The sequence below is a fragment of the Cynocephalus volans genome, chromosome 3 (genome assembly GCF_027409185.1).
Source record: "Cynocephalus volans isolate mCynVol1 chromosome 3, mCynVol1.pri, whole genome shotgun sequence".
Classification (NCBI taxonomy): Eukaryota; Metazoa; Chordata; class Mammalia; order Dermoptera; family Cynocephalidae; genus Cynocephalus; species Cynocephalus volans.
Genome location: NC_084462.1, coordinates 171,940,122 through 171,958,375, shown reverse-complemented (window position 1 = coordinate 171,958,375; position 18,254 = coordinate 171,940,122). Strand labels below are relative to the sequence as shown.

General features: G+C 35.0%; 1 protein-coding gene across 3 annotated transcripts in view; it reads left to right on the top strand.

Moving 5' to 3' along the window:
- PPP4R4 (protein phosphatase 4 regulatory subunit 4) overlaps positions 1-18,254 on the top strand; it is a 107,811-nt gene that overhangs the window by 45,429 nt on the left and 44,128 nt on the right. Inside the window, exons 4-7 of one of the 3 annotated variants that reach the window (XM_063091765.1) lie at positions 10,621-10,768; positions 11,266-11,339; positions 13,169-13,275; positions 14,333-14,440. In XM_063091765.1, the coding sequence (XP_062947835.1) occupies positions 10,621-10,768; positions 11,266-11,339; positions 13,169-13,275; positions 14,333-14,440 (437 nt within the window). Of the gene's footprint in view, positions 1-6,719; positions 6,824-6,927; positions 6,992-10,620; positions 10,769-11,265; positions 11,340-13,168; positions 13,276-14,332; positions 14,441-18,254 lie in introns of those variants that run through there. The other 2 variants (XM_063091766.1, XM_063091767.1) reach the window with 2 other exon arrangements.

The following is an 18,254-nucleotide window of genomic DNA, read 5'->3' as shown; positions in this document are numbered from 1 at the left end:
AAGAATCTGGCCACTGCTGTACGCTGCTGGTGAGAATGTAAAATGGTACAATCACTTTGGAAAACAGTTTGACAATTTCTCAGAAATTTAAACATACATCTACTGTGTCACTCAGCCATTTCACTCCTAAGGATTAAGAGAAATTGGAGCATATGTTTACATAAAGACTTGTATGTGAATGTTCACTGTGGCTTTATTCATAATAGACAAAACTGAAAACAACCCAAATATTCATCAGCAAGTGATGGATAAATTGTGATATAACTATTCAGTGGAATAATACTCTTTTTATATTCTGGATCCATGACCTTTATTTGTTATGTGTTGAAATGTCTTCTTCCATTCTGTGGCTTATCCTAATATATTAGATTTTATTTTGTAAACAACATGATTTGGTTTTCTTTTTTAATTCAATCTGACACTTTATTTTTATTAGAATATTTTGCCCATTTACATTTAATGTAATTGCATATGTTATCTTACTATTTGCTTTTTCTTTTTGCCAAATGCTCTGTGTTCCTTTTTCTCTGATTTAGTTACTTCATTTCAATTAAGTAGCTTTATTATTCTACTTTTCTCCCCTTCTGTTAGCTTGGAAGTTATATGCTCTTTTCTTTTTCTTTTGTTAGTTACCTTAGACATTACCACAAAGACATGTTTTCAAAGTTTCACGTTCATTGATATTTTTACCCTTTTCTTGTATAATACGAGAGCTTCACAACTCTTAACTCCACGTAATCCTCTTCTGATTTGCATTATTGTTGTCAATTGTTTTAATTATTTATATATTTCAAGACTCACAGATATTGTTGTTTTATCTAACTAATATTTATTTAGGTTTACTCATGTATTTATTATTTTTTGTTACCTGTAGTATTTCCATTTGGAATCATTTTTTTTCCTGAAGAACAGCCTTTATTTAGTATTTTCTTCAATACATGTCTACTGGTGACAAATTATCTCAGTTTTTGTTGTTCTGAAAATGTTTTTCATGTTAATTTTATTTATTTTTATTTATTTTTTCTTATTTATTTATTTTTTTAAGGAAAACATCACAAATTAAATTTAAAGTCAATTGATAAGGAACAAATTTAACACTCAAAGATAAACATCCTCAAAGCAAAAAGAACTCTTAAAAATGAATTAGAAAAATCTAAGCAGAAATTTGGTGAAAGACATGAGCAGATAAGTTACACAACCCAAAGAAACACATGTGGCTAATGAGAACATTCTAAGATGTTGTGGGCAAGAGCGTGGGGCTGGCCCTCAGCTCCTGTCTCAGGAACCCTTGTGGCTAGTTCTGTTGCTTGCCTCGTTGTGTGGGCAGGGGTGGGCTTGAGGCCCATGTCTCTCATCTCAAGAGCCCAGGCATCTGGCTCCATTGCTCCATAGAATAGGATTTTACACTCCTAAATGTACAATTCTAGAAATATGTAGGTATGTTTATAGCTTTTTTGAATCTGTGGCTTATTTTCTTAGTTTTGGAAAATTCTCAGACATTATCTTTTCAAATGTGCTCCTGCCTAATCTCTTTCTTCTCCTTCTGAGACTCCAATTTCACATATATTAGACCATTTCATACTATCTTCTATGTTTTTTATCTACTTTCTTTTCCATCCTTTTCTCTCTTTGTGATTTATTTTGGGTTGCTTCTGGTTCACTATTCATCTGTGTTTAACTTGATTTTGGTTTTGATTATTATAGTTTTCTGGTCTAGAATTTCTTTTTAGCCTATTAGAATCTGCTATGCCTTTTTTATTGTATCTTAGAATTTTCTGTTGAAATTCTCAATTGTATCTTTTATTCTCTTGAACTAGGTATGTATCACATAACACCAATGCTTGGAGCTCCTTTTGATGTGTTTCTAGTTTCTGTTGTTTCTTCTGGTTCTCCTTCATCTTATCTTTTCAAGTGCCTGGATATTATTGATTGTGTGCTTTATCTTCTATTTGACAAATTATTTGGGGCCTATGGTGATATCTTCCTTTAGAAAGGAATTTGTTTTCTTCTGGAAGACACTTAACTGACTAGCAGTAAAGTCTTACTTAACCCAGTTTCAGGTATTGGATAATTAGAAGCTGGGCTGGTCTCTTCTGTAGTCTACTTCAGGATTTACCCTTATACCTATTACAGAGGGGCGGTCAATCTCACAGGACACTCTTTTAGAATTGGCAGATACCCCAAGGGGAAAAGCAGGCACAAAATGACATGCTCACTTTTCTGGATTGCCATTGTCCCTTAGGTCTTGGAAGGATAATTTTTCACTACTTTGTTAGTTTCCATATGCTTTTATGTGGGTGATTTTTATATTTAGCCTAGCTTTTAAAATTGTCCTTATCAGGAGAGTTGATTACAATTTTCTAGTCTGCCATTATGGAAAGAGGACATTACCTTTCCTTTTGTTTTTCCTTCTTGGTTTAATCTTAGAACAATATTAACCCCAAAGTGTTTCTGTTTATATACCTTCATGGGTTCTACATACTCATATACCCCTCTATCATACCCTGTTATCCTTCCCATGTCCACACAGATCAATCGATTATTTTCTAATGATATGTTAGGAATAATTCAGAACATAAATTAAATATTCTGCCAGAACACTTGTGATGTATCTTCTTATTTAAACTTTGTGTTCTTGGTGGCTTCCAGTCAAGATGGCAGAATAGATGGTCCCCAGTGTCACTCTCCCACACAAATCAACCAATTTACAACTATTAAAAAGCAACGACAGCCAAGCTGGGGCTGCTAGAGCTCAGGGGAAGAGGAGGAGAGACCTATGGAGTGCATGAAGGCAGGAGAAGCCACAATGAGAGAAAGAACCACTCCGACTGTATAGAATCCCGGCTGTTTCCAGGATGGAGCTGGTGAGTACACCAAGCAGGAGCTGGCAAAAGCCGTAGCTGTGCCCTTTGGATGGAGTTGCTTGAAGGTGGCAGGGGAGAAGAGGACCTTGGTGGCTCCCAGTCCAGCGAGACCAGTAATAGGGTTCCCAAGGACCCACATAGGAGCGCGAGCCACAATAACTGAAAAAAAGGAGCCACTCAGAGGCCTGTGCCATGGAAGTGTTTGGAGCACTGGTGGTGGGAGAGAGGCACCCACTGGGAGAACACTGGGACACAGCAAAGACAGCTGATCTGCCCCCCAGTCAGCACAGGACCACTCACTGGAGACTGGTGAGGAATATAGAATTGCAGGGGGTGCAGTTTGCTGAAAAGACTCAGGCCCAGCCAGAGTTCCTACACAGCCCAGGTGCACTGGATCTCTGGAGTCCTGGAATACTTTATAAAGTCGACCATTAAAACCTGAGCTACACATAAAGCCTTCCCCAGGGAATCAGCAGCAAAGCGGCTATTTAGCTCAACCACAGAGCTCAAGTGCTGGTCCCCACAGGAAGTCCCCCCATTTTAGAAGTAAGCAAAGGACAACAAATTAGTTCCAGTGCAGAGTTGAAGTGCTAGGAACAGCAAATAATCCAACACAGAACTGAAAGAAGAATCAAAGTACCTGCAACCAGAGACAAAGTTTGGTATTAACTAGTAAAGGTCTCACATCACCAGAGAACACCTACAAAACCTAGAAGGAGCAGAAGTCCTCTGGGCTGCAAAGCCAGGGAGGAAGGAGGGCTGGGGGGGGGGCCTCAGCCATGCCTCCAACACCTGTGACCAGTCAGGAGGGTGGGGGGCCTCGGGCCTCAGCCACACCCCCGATACCCACAACCAGCCCAGCGACTACCACTGAGCTGCTGCAGGAAGTGTCCCAGGCTCTCCTGAGCCAGGGTGGTTGGGGGTGAGGGTTTCAGCCACATCCCTCTCACATTGGCACCCAGCCCGGCAATGACCAAGCCACCACTAGAAGCCCCCTGGTCTCCCATGCAGGAATGAGGGGGAGTTCCACATGCCTCAACCCCACCCTCCTCCTTCCTCCTTCTACCACCCTATTTCCTTCCCCTTTTCCCTCTCTCCCTCTCCATAACTGCTCTGCAACATCATAGAATGTTAAAAAAAAAAATTAATTAATTAAAGAAAAAGAAAAAGAAAAACAAACTTTGAGTTCTTAAACTTTCTTATTTTGTTGGGTTGAAATTATGTTTATAATAGCAGTTCACTACTTGTGGTCTGTATTTTCTCTGTGGGCAGTGTCATCCATATCCATCCTTTAAATATCATCTGTATAAATTTGCTTATTTATAGGCAAACATTTTCATAGTATCAGATCTATATGTACAACTCCCTGTTTGTAATCTCTACTTGAACATTTCAAAGGCATCTCGAAGTTAACAAGTGCAAAATTGAGCTCATGGTATTTCCCCTGATACTCAGGCTTCCTCCATTGTCCCCTGTCCTAGTGTACCACTGTTATTCACTGTACTCATATAATCCTTTTTTTTTTTTTTTTTGTCTCAAGTATTTCTTGAATCCATCCACCTCACTCCAACCACACTTCCACCCTAGTCCAAGCTATTATGAGGGTTTGCTCAGATAAGTGTATTAGCTTTCCAAGTGATCCTCACCCCCTGCCTCCCTCCCATCCCATCCTACTTCACTCCTTTCTGATTCATTTTCAACTTTATAGTCAGCATGGTTTTTCAAAGCATTTAAAATTACAATTTGAGTATTCTCTTGCTTACTGCATCTGAGGCCCTGCATAATTTGGGCGGTTTGTTTCACTACCCTTCGCGCTCTGTGCTCTAGTTGCACTGATCTTTCAGTTCTTTGGTTCTACATGCTGCTTCTTACTTCTCAGTGCTGGGAATGCTTTCTTTCCTCCTCTTCTTGCTTTCCTATCTCTCTTTATCCTGCCTTTGTCTAGTTATTTCTCTGGCTTCACACAGATCGGTTGTTACTTCTCAGTGAAGCCCTCTCTGACACCCTGAAGGAGATCACCTGTTAGGTGCTCTGATGACATCTTGTGCTTCTCATCCTTAGCTCTTATCACCATTTCAATTACAGAATTAACAGTGTTGTTAGAACATAATCTGCATAAGGACAGGTACTTTGCTAGTCCAGCTTATTGCTAGGTCTCCAGCACTTAGCACAGTGCGTTGAACATAACTAAATGAATATTCGTTGACTGTTTAGTTGTATATAATCAGCAGGAGTCACTCAAAGGTAGAGAGCCATATCTTTAACTTTTTTTTCAATTTCCCAGAACACTTAGTATGATGCTGAACTTAATAAATAACTTTGAATGAAATTAAAATTATATTATCTTCAGAATTAGATTTCCATTGGGCTACTTTAGAGAGAGATTAGGTTAACAAGTAAAAGTGTTACGACTAGCTTGAAAAAAGCCTTATTTCCACTTGCTCATAGAAATTTGCCAGACTTCCCATTGCTGCTTTTTTCCCCACAAGAAAACAGTTTAGAATATTTTTTCAAAAAATATTTAAACAAATATTGCTATAATGGATCATTTGAAGTGGTTTATAGCTATCACATCCGTTAAATAGATATTTCTTTGATAAGCACATCCTTTCTAAGCAAAGTTTTAAATTGCTTCTTATTTAGATTTTAAGCCTTAATCATGAAATTACCCATAATTTGAATTTATTATATGTGAAAATGACTTAGCAGAGTAGTCCAGCTAGAAGCTCAGTTTCAAAACCATAGTCTTGAAATTTATTTATTTGTTTTGGTGGTCTTGTGATTTTGCATGGCAGGACATTTAATTGTACATTTACAATAGTCATATAATAGTTGCTACTGGTTTTGGTATTTCCTTTATGGAAAGAGATCTTCAGGATATTCTATGTGTACCTCCTCATGAACCTTGCTAATCACTGAAATACAGATTTTAAAAAGGATAAAACATATTCTTTTTTTATTCTTGTTTACTGTCTCCACTCTATTTTCCCTCTCAGATTTTGATTTTCAGTGTTCTCAACTAGTTCTCACCATCCTTTGTTTTAGTATGGAATGTGGCAATTAGGGAAAGGGAAAAGAATGAGTTATCATAGTTAATTGTAAAAGGTATCTTAGAGCTGATATATTCCGATTATTCATATTTAACCCAATTTTAAAGTCTTTTATAAACACAATAATTTTATAGTCAAAAGAGCTGTTCCCTGTTAATTACTGAAAATTCCCACATTTATGACCCTCAATACCCAAGATATTTTATATGTTCTAGATCTTCAATATTTCAATATTTAAATCCCTATTATTTAATTGCAAAATAATCAGTGATATTATCTTTAAAAATACACAAACATACTTCATAATTTTGGAGTTCCTTTACCTTTTGTTAGCACCATTCACTGTAAATGTGTTTTCCAGTTTTATCTAGTAAGATTGATTTCAGAATGTGTGAATCCAAAATATTTGCTCTTTTGGAATAAGCCAATGATTAATTTACTGGTTCTCTATGTTGTGTATTGTAAAGAGAAATATCTTCTTGATAGATATAGTGCAGGTTTATTGAAGACAGAGCTATTTCTTTCTCTGAGAGTAATGTATTATGTTGTTTTATAAAATGCTTTCTTGCACCATTCATGCTTATAACTAAAGAATGAATTTAAACACAGAGGTTTTCAGTACATTTTCCTTCCTTGAATGGGAGTAATTTTTAAATTTGGAAATGTACCATTAACTCATTTATAGAATGTCTCATTTCATTTTTGAGGAATTCAAGTTTGGATGCCAGCCATATGATAGTATGTAAGAGGAATGGTAACTGGCATTAAGGCATGCACTTAAGCAATAGAGGAATTTACTTTTCAGTGTCTTCCAAGGTCCATGAGGATGCACACTTATTTATCCAGAGAGTATGGATCTCACATATGTTTGTCCAGAGGGTGTGACTCTGTGGAGGAGAGCACTTATTGGTAAGTATCAAATTCTTATTGTATTGTTTCAGAAAAATATGTCTAGAAATCAACTGATTTTTAGCAGTGATAAAATCTCTTAGTCTGTGCTGGTTTCTTAACAGTGGACAGTCCCAGATGTTGAAGTCAGCACAACAAGAGAAAAACCCAAATCCTGATAAGACTTGAGGATTTTTCGAAAATTAAATGCAAAATAGTTGGGGCAAATGTTGCTGCGGGAGTCAAGACTAAGTAATACAGTAAGAAGATATGAAGTTGGAGACCTTCTCCTGTTCTTCTTTTGCATAAAGTTTGCATATGTAAAAACCAGGACTTTAATGACTTCACAAGGGGGCAGAATTGCATCTCTTGGACCTTAAAACAGCAGACTCATGTGAACTGGAATGTACAATGTACAATTGTGATGTGGCCCTCACAATTTATTTCAATATTTCTTTTCAAAGCCATTTCTGTTTCTTAAAAGAAGCTGTGCCTTCTGAAACCTGTAAGTGATGTGTACTGACCACATCAAACCTTTTAAAAGTGTTTTCCAAATCCAAAATTGTTAGCGTGGAGCAAATGTTTGTTTCGGAATCAGTAAAACAAAGGGGTAGGGGAGGGTTGATTTCAGTAGTACTTCTTTTGTCTGCTTTATGCCTTAACATTCCTTCCCTTTTTCTCTCAGCCAAGAATTCTTAAGATATGTAATTAGTTCAATAGTTGCACGTACTATTGGTTGAAAAAACTTATAAAATAATGTTTGTGCACGTGATACAAACGTTTAGAACAAAACAAAAATCAGCTACTCAAATATGTGATAGGTTTTCTGGGAATTAACCATAGCACATAAACATTTGCCACAACAGATGTTGCTGCCAGATCTCCCACACTACCACATGAAGTCTTAGAATTAATTTAAGCCATGCCTTCATCAATGATGAATGGAAGTACAGCATCTGTGAAGAAGAAGTCAGTGCTTAGGAGTGCTTTGGCATCTGGCAGCCAAGGGTTAAGTCTTAGAGTTGCTGGTTATTAGCTACTGGCCTTCAGCAAAATCCTTCACTGCTCTGAGTCTGTTTCTTCTGCTGTAGAAATAGATATGTTATTTGCTAGCATAATCACTGGCAGTGGTGCCACTGTGCTGAATCAAGGAGTCTGGGTACATGGTTTAAATCATGGTTGCAGAGATGTTGCAGAAGAAGATAGCAGTAACATCTCCTTACAGACATGATAGGAAGAAGATTGAGAATGCATTTCTATATGAACCATTTTTGCTTTGCCTTCTGTCTAATTCTGCCAATCCCTAATCTTTAGGACTCACCTCAAAATCTCTTGAAGCCACCTTTTAGGAGATGTGGGAAATGTGTGAAGGGAGAGAGCATCAAGAGCAGAAAGCTTAGGTGAAGGGGTGAAAGACGAATTGTGGTGCAAGAATCTCAGATCCTTCTGCCCCTTCCTGTGCAGGTCATGAGTCAGGTAATTGAAAGAAGATTCTGGCAGCTTTAAGCAAGGTAGACATACTTTGTTCTTTAGATATGAGCTTTACAGACATGCTTTATTCTCAGACACGAGTTCTGGCTCTACTCCACTGACCCTCTATGCTCTGCCAACATTCCAGGCTCTGGTGACCAGCAGTTCAGAGCAGTTACTTTTATACTTTTAGTATACAGTAGCAGCCACAAGCCAATTATTACATAATTACCACAATCATGCTGAATCAGTAAGTGGGCACACATGTGCAATTACACTACTCATAACTTATTTCTAATGAATGTGCTGAATCTTGCCCATTTGTAATAGGTGTGAGGTGAGAGATCCTGACTAAACTTTTTCTGCTTTCCTTATACAAACATCACCCAGCAATTATTCACTGAGTGTCTGCTGTGTTCTAGGAGTTGGGGCTAACAGTAGTGAAGAAACAGACAAAAGTCCTTGCAGTCATAAAGCTTGTTTTCTAGTTGTGGGAGATAGACCACAAACAAACGAATATATTGTGTGTTGGATGATGGTGATGAATAAATCTGTAAAGGGGGTGGTGAGAGCTGGGTAAGAGGGTAGTTTTCAGTTTTAAAATAAGGTCATTAGGGAAGACCTCATTGAAAAGGTGATATATGGGTGGAGGCTTGAAAGAGGTCAGGGAGTAAGCCATGGGGAAATCTGGAAAAAGGGGGAATTGAGAACAGATCTTACATGTCATTAAAAGGATTTTGACTTTTCCTTTGAGTGAGATGGAAAGCAGCTGGAAAGTTTTTGAGCAGAATAGTGACATGATCAGACTTATTTCTTAAAAGAATCTCTGGCTGCTGTATAGAGAATAGATAGTAGAGGAGCAATGGTGGAATCAGGGACTAAAAGTTATTAGAATAATTTAGGCTGCAGATGATGGTGATTTGGACTAGGGTGGTAGTGATGAAGGTGACAAGTGGTCAGACTGTGGATCTGTGTTGAAGGTAGGTCCGTCAGGATTTACTATTCTTTTGATTGGGGTGAGTGAGGGAATGAGAGGAATTAAGGATGACCAAAAGTGTTCGGGCTGAGCAGCAGGGAGGGCAGAGTTGTCATTTACTATTTGCAGAGATGAAGAAGATGGGAGAGAAGACTAAGTAATAAAGCAAGAAGTAATACAGAGAAGAAGATGGAGAAACAGGTGCTGGGGAGAGATCAGTTAAGGTGTGAACAAGATGAGATTCCTACTAGATATCTGTGGGTGCTGTAGAGAGGAGACAGTTGGATATACAGTAGTCATTATTTAAATGCTCGTTTTGCATAATAAGTTAAGTCACAAAAGTTCTGTTTAAATGATTTAAACCTCTATGAAGACAGTGCTATAATTCATATGTTATGCATTAGGAAATAATGCAGAAAGATTAATTTTCCTAAATTTACAGATAGGAAACTTTGTTTTATGTCTGTAAGCTCCATGTTGTTCTACTAACTTTACTGTATTAGTTAAGGCATTCAAAGAAAATTCCCATTATTGCCATACTTAATTGAACAAAGTAATACTTGTAGCTGCCTTTAATATTTCACACACATACAAATACCCACACCCACACCCACACACACTTCTAGAGAAGTATAGGTACTGTAATATCTTTGATGAGGCCTACTCAGGAAGTTTTTTCTTTTTGTTTTTTTGACTCTGCTGTGTTGAAAGCTAATATTCTAATGTAGGTTTTAATTTTGAATGTACTTTGAAAAATTCTTTAAATGGTGAATGGAGATGACTATGAATGAATATAATTAATTTTTAAAAACATATTTTAGAAATTCTCTTTTAAAAACAGTTTACTTTGTGGTAATTTATGTTCTTATCAGTTGCTTAAAAAGGAAAATATATTTATATGCTTTTAAATGTATTTCTTTTTATAGTAGCATATATAATGTTTACTTTTTGAAGCAGAAGTATAAGTAATGAAAACATGTGGTTGAGTTTAGACATTATCATTCTCGACAGGATGACAAACTGTACAATACAAATAGGAAAATAGAAATTGAAACCTATCAAAAACGCCTACTCTGTTGTTTGAAGGTTTATGTACTGTTTATAATTTTCATTCAGTAAAGCAATGGAATGTTATTTTATTTTATAAATTCCTAAGACATTTAAATTTTATGTGGTCCAATGAGCTAAATGATCAGGAATAGATTATTATCGTTTTCTTAAATAAAATGATAAGTAGTACATACCCTTAAAGGTCATATGTAGTAATTTTGTGAAATATGACAATGTTTGGTTTCTATAACCTTGAATTTTTAAAAATCATAACTTCTGATCTCTTATCTACATAAATAGCAAACTCTTTCTGATTATACAGGAAGTCCTGCATGTTGCAGGAGTGGAAATGCAGTTAACGGCCGCGGTATCATTTTTGACCATTCTACAGGAAGAATCAGTGTCAATTCATGCATATGCCCACTCCTTCCTCCAAGTCATTCTACTGCATCTGGAGCACAGGGATGCAGGTCAGGGGCCTGGCATGCTTAATTATATATTTATTTATTGTTTCTTGAATGTGGCCTTGATGTTATTTGAAGCCTGTTAGCTTGATGAGGGAAAACTGAATGAGGACATGCTGCCCAAGTGTTGAGTGGTGGTATGACTTAAATCAGCCGTGCTGTCTCCTTACAAAAACCACAAAGTTCACTATCCTTGAAAGTTGAAGACTTGGGTTTTGTGCTTTTTTCTTGGATTTTTTTCTTTTATGACATTTATGTTTATAGTATTATTGAATGCAAGAAAGCACACCTTGGGTTAAAGATATCCCCCCAGTATTATGTTTTAAAATAAAAATTTTTGTAGATGTTGGCTAAGACAAAAACTAGAGAAACTTCTTAGAATAGTAATAAAAATAATTATTCCCATTTTACCATTAAATGCTGTTATAACTATTAATGACTGAGTTGACACTGAATTTGTAAATAAGACTTTTAATTTATCATGTTATGTCTGTGTCACTCAGGTGTCAGCAATGCATGGCTGGAAACTCTTCTGTCTGTGATAGAAGTGTTGCCAAAAGAAACCCTAAGGCATGAGGTAATACTTTTTTTCTTTTTGGTAAATATTAATAAGTAAGTCATTGTAAGGTTTTTTGTCAAAAATTCTTTTAAAAAAGGAATAAAGTTGTTTCGCATTCTGAAAGTAATACAGAAAATAGAAAAAAAAATAATTTGTGGTTCTGTACTTGGCCACTTTTAAGATTCTGGTGTATTTCCTATCAGATTTCCCTCTACATATGATTGCTGCTTGCCATATTCATGATTATATTGAAATTACATATGGTTGTTTTTCACTTAGCATTATTTTTCTATATTATTTTAAATTCATTTGGTAGTAGCTACAAAATATGTTACTTGTTAAACATTTAAGCCTGTTTTCAGACTTAAATTTTACAATTAAAATAAGCATTAAGGAATATCTCTGTAGAGCCTTTTCTGTTTTTCAGATAATTTCTTTAACTATAACTTCCAAAAATATGAAATTACTAGGTCAGATGGCACTAGTATTCTTAAGCTGTTGGCCAACAATATGTGAAAATGCTGTTTCACTGGCCTTTTGTCAGTGACAGTGTTCCAATTTAATTTGATGGGGCAAAAATAGAATTACATTTTAATTGGAATTTTAAAATTCTTATGATGTTAAGTATTTTCTCATACATTTATTTTACTTCTATTTATTCTTTTGGAGTTGTCTGATCCTAACCTTTGGGCACTGTTTATACATACCATTTACCCATTAAGGTTGCCAGTTCTCTGTTATACCTGCAAATGTTATTGCAAATATTATTTCCAATTTGTTGTTTGCCTTTTAATTTTCAACACTGTTCAATATACCCTTCAGTAAAACTTTTAAGTGAATTAAGATAAGAGAATAGGAAAAACAGAAAGGAAATTCATCCACTAATGAAATGCTCTTACATTATATGAACATTATCTCTTTCTATATTTCTTTTAAAACATGTCATGGTTGAAAAAACCAGTTATCAATGAAATGTCTTCTATTTATTTCATTAAATGTTTTTGTTCTTTCTTTGTCCTCCTACAGTTTATAGTTCTATCACAATGCCAATATACTTGCTTGAAAATGGGAAGGTTTATCAAGTTATAAGGATGTTTGTATACTTGATGCCAAACATCTAAATGATTACACATATTTAAGTGCATAACATAACATAGACACTTTTATGTTTTTTGAAGAGTGATATGCAGTAGAATACAGTTTTTACTCTATAATGCCATATATTATTTAACATGTGATTTTTCAGATTTTAGTTTAATTTAATTTCACATTAATTTATTTACTTAAATATTTTATTTTATTTTTTTGGCAGCTGGCCAGTAAGGGGATCCAAACCTTTGACTTTGTTGTTGCCAGCCGCATGCTCTCTCAAAGGAGCTAACTGACCAGTTGTCACTTTTAAATTGTGTTTGTCACTATGCATTCAGTAGAATTTCTTTGAAACTAATGTTTTCCATCCCATTAGGATAAATATAAAAAATTAATCTATATGGAATAAAATAAATTTTAGAGTGTCTGTAAGTACTTTGCTTTTCTCTTTTGAAAATTCATATTTCAAAATTGTACTTCATATGCATACAGATCATTTGCAGAATTCACCATAAGCTTTACTTTAATTTTTTGTTCCCAATTGTTTTTAATTGTATAATTTATCATCATCTTTATTTTACTAACCCAGAAGACAAACAAGGTGATCCAGGTTATGAACAATCATGTACCTCAAATTGTAATTCAGGTTCTTTAAAAATATTTAGAACATTAAGATACTATTTGTAGAAAATAGCTGACATTAGTTCCAAGAATGTATAGAACTTTGTGAATTTGTTCTCTAAATCTTTTCTCTTTAGATTTTGAATCCACTTGTTTCCAAGGCACAACTTTCCCAAACAGTCCAGTCTCGTTTAGTTAGTTGTAAAATTTTAGGAAAATTGACCAACAAATTTGATGCCCATACGTGAGTATTTGTATATAATCTTCCATCTATTTTTATTAAATCAATTTAAAATATTAGGGACTGTATGATTAACAATTAGATTTGTATTATTTCATATTGCATGCAAGTTTAGCTATTTTAACTTTATAGAATTTTCAGACAGATGTCTACTACTTATTAAGATGCATTTCTTCTCCGTCTCAGGGCTTTTCTAAATCAATAAGGTTAACTTTTTTCTATTCCCCATCTTGGTCTTCCCTGTCTCATACCTAGTGTACTTTTGAGGATAAAATGGCATTATCTTATAGACTTCCAAAACTAGTAAACGTGACATAAAAATGGAATTTCTACTTTTTTATGTTATTGTTATAAATTCATTGCTTTGAATAATTTATCTTGTTTCAAGGTTGTACAAAACTTGCTTATAATTCATTTGCTGCTCTCTGTCCAGATGATAAATACCAAGTGGAAAGAATGGAATGTTGTATAATTGTGACACAGAGTAAAATATAAAGTTGAAGAGTATTTTGGTTGACGGTTGCTAGAATCAGATATTCCACTGCTACAGCCTTTTATCTTAGCTATAGACATTTAACTCATTTAACTGCTAATCCAAAATTAACCATTATTTTAAGAAGACTGTCATATACATAATTTACAAGTAGCTGATGATAACACCCAAATTTAATAACATAAGTAAAAATACATTGTATACCATTAAGCTTGCAGAGGGAGAGAACATTCCTAGGGCTATAAATTGGGTGGGGGGACAAGGGGGAGAGAGAGGGAGGTTGGGGATAATTGGGTGGGGGACCCAGGGTATAAATGTAATTTGTGGTAATGGGTATGCTGCCCATATAAATCTGGCCCTCACATCATGGGCACGAGGGGTGACAATCAACTTTGTATCTCATTAATATTCATAACCAATAAAAAACAAAAACAAAAACATAAAGCTTTATATTAAAGTGTATTTGTTATTATTAAGGTAAGTTAAGATTTTGATGATAATTGTTTGAAAATAGTAATTATTCTGATCACTCACCCATTTGCATGTTTCTTTCCTCCTTTCCCTTAGTATTACGAGAGAAATACTTCCCTTGGTAAAATCACTCTGTCAAGATGTAGAATATGAAGTTCGATCTTGTATGTGTCGGCAATTAGAAAATATAGCTCAGGGCATTGGGTAAGTTTACTTTCAATTCCTTATGCCATATCTTATTTCTAGATTGCCAGACAAGTATATCCTGTTCCCATATTCCATGAAAGCGTGCTATTCAAAGGCTACACTTTATGTGCTCTTTAAAAATGATCATAACAAGTACCTACTGATTGGATTAAAAGGGATAAAAAAGAATATGCTTAGCATGGTGTTAGGCATTCAATTAATGTTAGTTTCTTTCCTTTTCACCATAGTTACCTGATTAGTTCCAAATGCCTAGATCCAGGAAAGGAAAATGTCCCAATATGACCCAGGCTTGGAATAGAGTTGTAGCACTTTGTTTGGCTGGTTATTCTTTAGCTGTATTATTGGGTCATTTCAAATGGGATCACTCTAATGGAAGTCTTTCTGTGTCTCTGTGTGACTCCAGGCTTCCACTCTCTGCTTTGTTGCGCTCCTTGCCCTTTGAATGTGTGAAGCTCAGAAAGGAGAGACATAGGGCAGCCAGTCTCTTCTCTTAACCCCCCAAAATGGACCTCATGTCAAGCTATAAGTATGATATTAAAGCGAATCTTATCTAAAAACCATCTTGGGTTTTTTTTTTTAAAGGATTCTAAATTGGTACAAAAAACATTGGAGCCTCTCAGTTTTAGTAGAGGTTGCACTGGATTTTCATTTCACAGGCAAGGATAATCAGGTTATAGCCATTTGTACCATTTTTAGTTTCTTAAAAAAATCTTTGCAAATATTTAATACTTTGGGAAAGCTTTAGAATGTTATACAGACTCAGGGTATAGCAGTGTACTCTGTCCTGTGTTCCCTCTTGCTAAGTAGGGTTTAAGTGTTGCGTTGGAATCTTAACGCTTTAACAGAGTATTCAATTCCCTTATTTCGATCTCAGAATCGTCTTTCTGATGGGTCTTCTAAGTATAGGTGACTCTCTTTGGGTCATTGTGGACCATAATTAATTCAGTCTTGCTCAGATCTGTATTGATCAACCAGGATCAGAACTTATTATGAGAACATACTGCTGTTCCAATCACTCTGTCAGGATGTAGAATATGCATTTTATTTTTTGCCATATGACATTTTGCCACTGTCAAAAATGGGTGAGTTAAGTGTTTTCAAATTAGTCTTCTGAAAATTAATATAGGATTATTGCTTATGATTAATTTATAAAAGTAAAATTAGAAAGAGCCTACCTAGCTTGTTAAATTAGGATCCTCTTAAGAAACAAATTTGCTTGATTTTATGCACATTTATTTAATTTTGAGTTCTTATGTTCTATTATGTCATGTTATGATAGCTGAAAACTACTAATACCTGATCTATACTCTTTTTCATAAATACATTAAAAAACAGAGAGATACACAGTTTTTTTCTTTCAGTATTGGAGATTAGGAATATTGTTAAGATCTCATATCTACCACCAGGAATTTTCTACAATCAAGGCTAGGTGAAGCCCTGAGATAGGTGAAATGAATTTGGAAAAGATTACTTTAGAGATTGTTACTGATTTGACAAAGAGCAGGCACCCCACTACTGCACTGGGAGTCACGTTCTAAGGCACCTGGGAAGAGGTCTGTTAACAGTACAGACTGGGGCTTGTGATTTTCTATTTGCTATTGCTGGCAAGGGAAGAATTACTCCTTTAATTTAAGCAGAAATATGCACTATTACTCACTAGTAAGATGATCAGGAAGCAAAATTAAGAGATTCTTCTCCAGGTAGAATACCCATATTAAATAAAAGCTGAAAAACACTAGAAAGCTAACTGTGGATTACTAGCTTAGGATCAAAGAGGGTAATTCTTACGATAATCAGATTGATAGTGAATAGTGAATTCAGAAGAGGTCACAGGGCTGGCTGGTTGGCTCAGTTGGTTACAGCACTGTCTAGGGTTTAGATCTCTGTACTGGCCAGCCAGCAAAAAAAAAAAAAAAAAAAGAAAAAGTTCACATTCATTACAGGAAAACAACAGTGCTAATAAAACTCTCCTTGTTGGGACGACTAAAGAGAAAGAAAATAAAAAAAGAAACAAACATGCGATCTGCAAAAAGATCCTTCAGTGATAGAGGAGAAGAACATACAGCACTCAAATTGCAAAGGAAGAACATACTTTTGAAAAAAGCCGATCAAACTTCTAGTTCTGGTAATATGGCAAACAAGATAACCTTAAAGTCTGCCTATTATAATATCGTTCATGATGAAAACTTGTAGAAAGCCAGGGGTGAAGGGCATGTATGAAAAACTACAGCTAACCTCATTCTTAATGGTAAACATTGAATGCTTTTACCATAAGTTCAGAACTAGTCAAGGATGTCTGCTTTCATCACTTCTACTCAACTGGAGGTTTTAGCCACTGAAGGAAGGCAAGAAAACAAAAATTTAAAAGGCCTAAAGATCTGAAAGGAAGAAGTAAAACAATTTCTATTTGTAGATGCTATCACTAGTTACATAGAAAATTCTCAGTAATTTGCAAAACAACTATTATAACTAATACATAGATTTAAGGAGGTTTCAGGATACCTGGTTAATATACAAAAATCAGTTATATTTTTCAGAGGGTCCTGGAAAAATTGAATTAAAAGATAGTATGAATCCTTCCATGAACTTCTTGAAGACCCCTCATATATACTAGTAGAAGATATTCAGAAAATGAAAGTCTTAAAATTTCATTTATAATAAATTTTTAAAAAGATGTTTAAAATCTCTACACTGAAAAACTACAGAAAAGTGTTGAGAGAAATTTTTTAAAAAACAAAGAGATGTATACCATATTTATGGATTGGAAGACTCAATATTTTCAGTATTATTAAAATATCAATTCTTTCCAATTTGATCTGGCAATTCAGTGCAATCCCAGTCAAAATTGGGCTGTAGTGTAGAAAAGCTGATTCTAAAATTTATTTGGGACTGCAAATGACCTACAATAGCCAAGTAATTTAAAAGAAAGATGAAGGGCTTACATTACCTGATTTCAAGACTTACAAGAAAACTATAATGCTCAAAAGACTGTAATGTTGGTGCAAAGGATGGACATATATAGGTCAACGAAACAGAAGAGAAAGGTCAGAAATAGATCCACACCATATGTGGTCAACTGATTTTCAATAAAGTGCCAAAGCAATTTAATGAGGGAAAGAAAGTCCTTTAAAAACACTGTACCAGACTAACTGGATATTTATAAGTGAAAAAAAATGAACATTGATCATCACTTCACATCATACATAAAGACTAACTTGAAATCTTTCATAAACCTAAACATGAAAACTAAAACTCTAAAACTCCTTGAAGAAAATACAGGAGAAAATCTTTATGACTTTGGGGTAGGCAAGGATTATTTAGATAAAAATCACAAACCATAAAATAAAAATGTGATAAATTAGACTTTGTCCAAGAAAAACTTTTGCTCTCCAAAACAAAAGGAGAATCCCAGATGGAAAAACTATTCACAATACATATATCAGACAAATGACTTGTATCCAGAACATATAAAGAACTTTTACAACTCAATAACGCAGAACTCTTACAAACAACCCAGTTAAGAAATGAGCAGTACATTTGAGCAGACTTGTCACAAAAGGAGATATAACACATTGACTGAAAAGCACATGGGAAGATATTCAGCATTATTAATCATAAAGGGAAATACAAGTTAAAACCATAATGAGATACTACTGCACATTCTCTAGAATGACTAAACTAAAATGCCTGTCAACACCAAGTGTTGAGAGGATTTAGAGCAATTAGACCTTTCATTCACTGCTGGTGAGAATGTAAAATGGTTAAGCTGCTTTGGAAAACTGATTGGCATTTACCAAAAAGTTAAGCATAT